The sequence below is a fragment of the Papaver somniferum genome, chromosome 2 (genome assembly GCF_003573695.1).
Source record: "Papaver somniferum cultivar HN1 chromosome 2, ASM357369v1, whole genome shotgun sequence".
NCBI lineage: Eukaryota > Viridiplantae > Streptophyta > Magnoliopsida > Ranunculales > Papaveraceae > Papaver > Papaver somniferum.
Genome location: NC_039359.1, coordinates 164,988,538 through 164,997,347, shown reverse-complemented (window position 1 = coordinate 164,997,347; position 8,810 = coordinate 164,988,538). Strand labels below are relative to the sequence as shown.

At 33.8% G+C, this 8,810-nt stretch overlaps 1 protein-coding gene across 1 annotated transcript; it reads left to right on the top strand.

The window, feature by feature from the left end:
• The first annotated feature begins 4,993 nt into the window (after positions 1-4,993).
• Positions 4,994-8,026, top strand: LOC113349654 (vesicle-associated membrane protein 724-like). The gene is made up of 5 exons (XM_026593661.1): positions 4,994-5,341; positions 6,219-6,360; positions 6,479-6,599; positions 7,449-7,511; positions 7,606-8,026. The coding sequence occupies exons 1-5, from the start codon at positions 5,152-5,154 to the stop codon at positions 7,753-7,755; spliced, it is 666 nt and encodes a 221-aa protein (XP_026449446.1). The 5' UTR covers positions 4,994-5,151; the 3' UTR covers positions 7,756-8,026.
• The last annotated feature ends 784 nt before the right edge of the window (positions 8,027-8,810 follow it).

Below are 8,810 nucleotides of genomic sequence, written 5' to 3'. Positions count from 1 at the left end.
GATCCGGAGTATGATTTTACAATTTTACCCTCATTGAAAATCCACCATCTACAGTACCAAAATTACTTTTAGGCACTAAACACGATTGATTTGATGATGATGATGTAAAATTAGGGTTAGAAAGCGTATAAAAAAAAGGAATCTTATTTAAATACCCCTAAAAATCTACCTCTTGAAATATACACTTATTCAATTTTTAAAAAGATCCCCACCTTCTAAAAAATGGAAGCAACTAGCACAAGTTGCTTCCCGAAATGGACGTAACTAGCAAAAGTTTCTTCCAAAAGTGGAAACAGCTTTCTCAAGTTAACTCAAAAAAAAAAAAAGTTTTTACCCCTCGAGGGTATTTGTGCAATGTCAACCAAAATGGATGGTATTTATAACATTCCCACTATAAAAAAGATCAATAGAGGAGCCAAAAATTTAACGTGGTTCGGCTGCCTACATCACGAAAGAATCCCGTAAGGAGAGATATTGTATTGATATGAGGTTTACAATAATTATGGTTAGATAACCTAGAATTCCATGTCTTTTTAGGGTTTATGACACATGTATTTATATAGTTTATGTATACCCTACTTCTGATATAAACTTGATATGCAAGCAATTTGGGCAACAAGACTTCTAGAAACTTCTGGAATCTTCTTTCACGGCCTAGACGGGCTTGATTAGCGGGCCCTCCGTCTATTTTATAGACGGTACAAACAAATCTACTTTTTATTTTTTTTTCTTCTTCCTATTTACTATCTCCAAAATCCAAATTAACTATGACCATCCATGGTTATTAATATTTTTATTTGTCTTTTTCTTCCTTAGCGATAAAAAAAAGACTATTAAAAACCAACAAGTTAAAATTCCTAGGTTTGGTTTCTATTCAATTATTATAGTACATCTATTACTTTTATTTTTTATCAAACCTAGGTTTTATGATCAAGAATCCTTAAATGTCCTTATATTAGAAAAGAAGGACCTTAGAATAGACAAGAATTATTGATTAATCTAGATTACAAGTTGCGTCACTATCAAAGAGATTATTACCAACTCGGCTATGCGATCTTCAAAGCAAAGACCTTTTTGTCTCACTCTTGTTCACGAAGAACATAAATAGTGGAAAACAAAGATTACACTAATTTTCCTAGGGATGAATTGTATAGCTTACATTAACCCTTCATTTATAGTGAAGGATAGCTTGAAATCCTAAGAAAGTTCGCGAGCTATTTCCTTTTTCAAGACTCTCCTTATTTTGAGAGTTTTTCCTAAGTTAGAACTCTTGCATAAATAATTACTTTAGAATAATTATATTTTTGTAAAATAAATTATAATTTAACTTAGGAAGGAGTTTAAAAACATCATACACACTTTATATGGTAATCAATTTTGTGTGGAAGAATAGTCATCTTGCCTAGATAAGGAAACATCAAAAACTTGCCTAAAAATGGCATCCGGTCATGTTTTCAAGCTCAAGTCCATGAACCGTTACAAACAGTTCGTGGAGTATTTCCTATTCACGAACTGCAACACTTAATAAGTGTTGCTTTAATAAATCACTCATGACTTCTCCGTTATAGCTCGGAATTGAGTGATTCTTGGCTCGCTGAATTCACATGATTATTCAATAAAACATGAGGACCTTTCCAGGGACAAAGGTCATTATCACTAAAGTCATGGCTCAAATATCCTCGAGTTCATACATAAATGCACGCTTACCATTATAGGAATTGTTCCATAGAGTGAGCACTTGTTTCGTTAAATTAGGAAGGTAAAATTGAATAAGAGTTCCAAACGAAATCAGTCACCACATGCCTTTGTTGATGAAGTCCTCATTGATATCTTCGTTTGATCTTCAATATTTGAGGGTTATTTAGTGATGTCCGATACTCAACTACCAACTTCTAATCCTAGTCCAAGAATTGATTTTAGTAGACTATAAATCAAGATATAGTTTTGATCATCTAATATTGACAACAAGCTTCAAATAGCAAGATTTGTGGGTTCAGTCAAGCATTTCTTTAACATAAACTCTAACTACAAAGACCCATTCATGGTAAATCTAGACAAACTTTGGTTATAATCAAAAACTCCATTCCATGCTCATCATGTTTGTTTCAAGTTTCATATTCCTTATCAATTACGTAAACACAAACATGAAATTAACTTTATTAAACTAACTAAGAAATAATTACCTCTAACAGTTTTCTTGATTCAAAACCTCATCTCAAACCATCATCACCCCATCAGTTTAGTTCAACAAACAATTAGAAATCTTCTTCACCATCATCGATTCTCTGGAAAACCCTAAAGTAAATATCAATATCTCTTCTCCAGCTCGAACTCAAAACGTCACTCTAAATCCTCAGATCAATCATCTTCTAATTTTTCCTCATCCAGCACCAATTAAAACTACCAAGTACCAACCTAATTTCCAGTAATCCCAAATATTCAATCCTTCACCGTGAATCGACAATTAGATACTAAATCTTCTCATTTTCTCTCGATACACAAAACCCATATCTAATTGATTTATATCATACTCAATTTATCATAATTCCTCAATCGACTCCATCTCTCAGAAACCCTAACTTCTAATTCTCTCAAATCTATCATTTCTTATTCATCCAAATTACTATATTACTAAGCTCACATTCACAAGATTAAGCTCAGTTTATTTGAATTGAGGTGATCCGAGAGAAGGAGGAGAACAACAAAGAAGAAAGGAAAGAAGAAAAAGAGAAACCGAATTTCTCTTTCGATTCAGCAGGGGATAAGGCCGACGAGACTTTATTGAGGCACCCAACAACCTAAATATGGTATGACAAATTGTCTTCATGTAATAGGTTGCCCTGAACGGTTAACCGACGGCCTTAATAACATTTATTTACAAAATTACTATTTTACCCTTCTCGCAAATTAGATGATTCTTCGTTTGGTATCCGATTGACACGATCAAGTAGTCCATTTCGCGTACCTTTTTCAGAATGGTACTAGTTTCATATCCAAATTATTGATTCATTGGTTTCACTTAATTAATGTTGATATTTGATCAATCAAATCATTAACGACTAAATCATCTCTTGATTAGTCTAATAATGTTGACGACCTTACGAGTCATTACAGTGCGAGCTCAAAATCAAACCAACTATTTTAACAACGTTAAACTACACCTCCAATTACATAAATACTCGACCTTAACGAGGATGATAACAACAGTGGTGATGGGATCAAAAAATATATAGGAATAAAAGAAGTTACAAGTTCTTGAAACACTAATACAAGTAGTCGTGGTGGCATATGCCATTAAGAAGTTGGAAATATTTTTCCATTTTCTATACATTTTTTGTAGTGTTTGTGAATTCTTTTCTCCTTTTGTTTGGTTTAGAAAATGTGGATGTGATGAAACTTCAAAAGCAATTTTGTTGATTCATGTCGTGTACACAATGGTTAAAGTTAAAACCGTCATATTCTTTGCTTTAAAGTGGTTATTGGCTGTAAAAAGTTATTGGTTGTAAAGTTTCACCTATCAAGGGAGGAGGGGGAATTCTCGTGGCACGTGGTAAGTGTCGGTTTTTTTCTCTCTCCTTCTTCTTCTCTAGACCAGGACGATTTCGGACGAGAAAAAACAACTTTCCGACGATAGTTTTTCTGCTCAGATCTACTCCTTTTGGAGTGGATCTGGGCAGTAGTAGTAGTTAGGGCTTAGATTTAGTGTTGCTTTACTGTTTTTCTTATATTTGAACTTAGGGTTTGAGTAGTTATTTGATTTTGCCGTTTTCCGGCAAAGATTTCTCCTGCCTCCGACAGTTTGTCTACACCTATATGGTGTTTCTTCATACGTTTTATATAACGTTCTTTTCTAGCTTTAATAACTATTCTACTTTGGTTACTTTGTGGTTGAAGTGCTCCATCTTCAAACTCCGGTCACCGGAATATGAAGCTTTCCGGCGTAAAATGAAGCAAAACATCTCCTGTTTCAATGGAGTATCTCTTTCCAAGGAAGATATATCAACAAATGGTCAGTCTAAGACTACAAGACCATCCTCTACCTATTTAATCGGTTCTCCAGTACTTGTAATTTGTCGATCTCTGTTATTCCTTCTCTTCCTCTTGTCTGAATATTCGGCCATGTACATTTATAGTATGTTCTTCATGTTCTTCACTGGTTTCTTATTGTACTCAACCACAATGTAATCACTTTTTGCTATTAATGAAAAAAAAAAATAAAAGGAGGAGGGGACTTTCTTAAACCCAAGTTTACGGCCCTTACTGCTGAGTTCATATTCTTTTGGGTTTGGCATTCTATTTTACCTTCTTCTTATGAAGATGATATTAGGATGACTAAAAATGGACACATTGATTGAAACTTTGTATGGAATCTGTTCACTACATTTGCAGCGTCTACTTCATTAGCACCTGGAACATTTGGACCAAGATTCATTCCCCGTTTTCTAGTCTTTTTTTTTTTCTTAACTATGAAGTTATGGCATAGTCAAAGGCCTAGAAGATTTGATCACACGCTTTTGGCTTAATAACAATTGACCTTGAAATGTCTCAAGGCTATTCTCTTCTTAGTCCAATCTTCATCATATACAATGCGACATTTCCTCTTGGATGTGTATATTAATTTTTTTGTTTGAAGCGAATGTCTTAAAGGGATAATCAAATGGGATAAAAAAGAAATATTTACCGGAACAAAAGACTTGGTAGGATTATAATTTTATTGGCATGTTTGGTTGCCCCCAAATAATCATTTTATAAATGTTGTTGATATCTTTGATTTTTTGAATTCATCGAATGATCCGCTTTAACAAAAGGAAAAAAAAAAGAAGATTTTAATAAGTCTTTTGTTGATTAAGCCGCAACAAGCTTGACAGAATATTTGTCTCAAGACTCATTTTCACACGTCTTCAAACTCTACAGTATTTTGACTTTACTTGCACAAAAAACATACCCTCAATAAATAAATAAATAAATACCTATTTTAAATGTAAAAAGAAAAGAAAAGAAGAAAACAAACAATCAAAAAAAACACCTCCCCAACATCCAACAAACAACTGGATCTTCAAATTTAAGTTCAGGGTTCTTCTCCTCTCTCTCTCTCTATACGTTCTTCTTTACACAGTGAAGATTAATTCAGAAGCAAAAAAGAAAGAAAATATGAGTCAGGAATCGTTTATATATAGTTTTGTCGCGAGAGGAACAATGATATTAGCTGAATATACAGAGTTTACTGGCAATTTTCCAGCAATTGCAACTCAATGTCTTCAAAAACTTCCTTCTACTAATAACAAGTTCACCTACAACTGTGATCATCATACTTTTAATTTCCTTGTTGAAGATGGATATGGTAAATTTCTTTACTCAATACTTTTTATTTCATTGTTTTACTTCTCTTTTTTAGGGTTCTTATGCTGTTATGTTGCTTTGTTGAGCAAAGTTAGATTTCGATTTTGATTTTGATATATAGTAGTAGTGTTCGTTAGAGCTAAGATTTGGTTTGGGCTGGGGTCGGGTTGGGTGACCAATTAGTGTTCAGATTCAGATTAGTTTGTGGAAGAGTTAGGAACTTGTTAGACCTTGGTTAAAATACCGAACAATGAATTTTGATCTCCATATACAAGTTCTTAAAATCTTCTGGGGAGAACATTTGAGTTGAAGGGATAAACTGAAGAAGATATTGCTAAATCAAACTATCGTTGCTAGGTCATAGGTGAAAGTTGAATCTCAATATTGGGATAGGTTCCCAATTTGTCCCGGAGAAGAATGTGACATTAGATTGTCGTTGTATTTCAACACAATAGGAAGCTAACTGTGACATGCTATTTGAGTCGGAAGTAATCTCACGAGTTGCTTCTCAAAAAAATTTGAGGGAGCAGCAAGTTGTTTTTTTCTGTTCAAATCAGAAGAATTTTCTGCATTATACTAATTTAGATCATGTGTCACCAGTTTGGTTAATACCTGTTCGAATTTTTCTTATGAATATTGTAGTCCCATATAGGATTCTTTGGTTATTTTATATAGGACCACTTTGTGTGTGGATGTGAAAGATACTTGCATAAACTTTGAGCTAGGAAGCTGATACCACCCCATGTCACGTTTATACTGTATTCGGTCTTCTAAGAGATAATTAGTTTTTTACTGACGTGTTAAACTAATTTAGGCAGTTTTAACAGTTTGTTGTGTGTCACCTTTCTCTCTTCATTTCACGTTTTCGTTGTGTGTAGCATACTGTGTTGTTGCCAAAGAGACGGTTGGGAAGCATGTATCTATAGCTTTTTTGGAACGTGTGAGAGCAGATTTCAAGAAGAGATATGGAGGTGGTAAAGCTGATACTGCCATCGCTAAAAGTCTTAACAAGGAGTTTGGGTAATTATTTTCTACTAATGTTCAGTTTTATTAGAAAAGATAGTCGTATACCTTTTTTTCTAGTAGCTAAAACAGATCAAGAGTTTTCCTTAGCTAAATTTGTGCCAATAAACTGCAGTCCTGCTATGAAGGAACACATGCGTTACATCATTGAACATGCTGATGAGATTGGAAAGCTATCAAAAGTGCAGGCACAAGTTTCAGAAGTTAAAAGTATTATGATTGAGAATATAGACAAGGTTTGTATCCTTTTTGTATTTCTCACTCAACTACTCTGTCACCAGTTATCCAGGGTTTGCTTTATTCTGGTAATTGGATACAGCTTCTTGGAGTTTTCAGGGGCTTGACCTGTCTCAAATATTCATTTCGTCTTTGTGCTTAACCCCAGCACATTGCTTATCGAATCACCCATATGCTCTGTGTCAGACTTCTCTTTATTAACCTGGTGATGTCCAAGAAAGCACAATTTTTTTTAGTCAATCTTATGTGACCCACAATTTCAATTTGTATGGGTGACTATAGTTTTACCTGAAAATGATCAGATCCCGACTAAAATAGAAAACCAATATCATGTATCTGTCGAGTAATTGAAATTTTTTTTAGCGAATATAGGTTGTATATCTAAGAAACAGATTTGCCACATCAGTCATAGTACACTAATATATGCTTTGTTTGAGATTTGAGATAATAAGATCAAATACATCCTTTTTAAGCATTCTTGCTTAAGGATTTTCTGTTAATAAAAACTTGCTCAAGGATTTTCTGTTAATAAAAACTTACTCATGTCACTGTTACACTTTCCCACGCAAGATGCTATCCGAACACAATTTTGTTTTGTGGAGTATATGTTTGTTCTTGACTTTGTCTACAATTTTCATCTAATATCATGTATACTTATTGCCGCATCTTTCAACCATGAAGTAAATTCATAAGCCTGATGGGTTTGTCGTTGGTCTATCTCTTAAGCTATTCATAGGGATATATTTTATTGTCTAGATTTCTTAACATTTTAAATAAAGCAATATGTTGCCCATATGCTAATTTGTCAGAGCAGTGTATAACTATTAACAATGAGAATTGCTTTTCAGGTTGTTGATAGAGGGGAGAAAATAGACATTCTATCCGAGAAGGCTGCAGACCTGAACTCAAATGTTGGCATCGTAACCTGGACACTGAATTCAATTCTGCTTTAATAGATAACTCTGCTACCACCTTCTGAACATTTTTACTAAATGATATTTTCAGGCACAAGAATACAAGAAAAAGGGAACACAATTGAGGCGAAAGCTGTGGTATCAAAATATGAAAATCAAGCTGGTTGTTCTTGCGGTTCTCTTGATTCTGGTGTTGATAATATGGCTTTCTGTTTGTAAAGGCTTTGACTGCACGAATTAGCACATATCAAGAGTACAATTCAATCACTCAAGCGGTAACAGAAGTTAATCACGAAACAATAAGATGTAAGGGAAGAAGATTCAGAAATAGACTCCTATAAGAGCCTTCCATCTACGTCAAGACGGGATCAAACATCATCATAGAAAATAGTTGAGCTGTAAAAAGGAATATATAAATATATTTGTTGTTTCCCCTTGTATTTTCTTATTTTAGAACAACGTAATAATGTGCAACTGATCAGTTAGATTGTTTGTGGTTCCTTATTTGGTCATTCACTTCCCTTTTCAGTAAGGGCGTTCCTTTATATACCCCTCGAAAATACTAACGGTACCCCCAGTAGTTGGTTATGGTAGTTATAATTTAGTTAATACCAGAATCGGAAGATTACTTGAAATTTTTGATATTGATACCCCTTAAAAATTACCGACCGAGAAGAAAAGAAAACAGTTTCACTTTCTTCAGAGGTAAATCCCAAATCGTGAATTAATTTCTCTGTTAATTACCTTCATCAACTGTTTACACGAGCTGCATAGAAAAAACTCAAAATTCATTGTAAGATCCGGGAAATATTCATTACCCAAATGTACTTCAACAGTGAGTGATAGAAAGTGGAATTGTATTGTGGACAAACAAACAGTTTTCTTAATTTTTCACCCACTAAATTCAACACCGTGTTCTTTTCAATTTCACAAAACAAAGAAAAATGATCACATGAAGCTCACAGAATCCCTCAAACAGAATCCCTCAAACACACAAAAACAACATTTAACTCGGACATTTCTTCAAACACCGTTAATACAAAATTTTCACCTTAAGTTTCCAATTAACAAAAATAATTTTACATTGAAAACTTATTTAGTAAAAAAAAACCTAAATTTAGTTTACATCCTATATTGCATTTATAAGATGTTCTAGCGGACTCTTGAAGAAAGAACTTCAGAGACATCATTTTAACGGCGGAAGAAGAAAGAACTTTTTATTAGTAGTTGCGGCGTCATAATGGCCTTGTATTACAGAACTCTTGAAATTTGAAAAGCGTGATTGAATTCTATCAA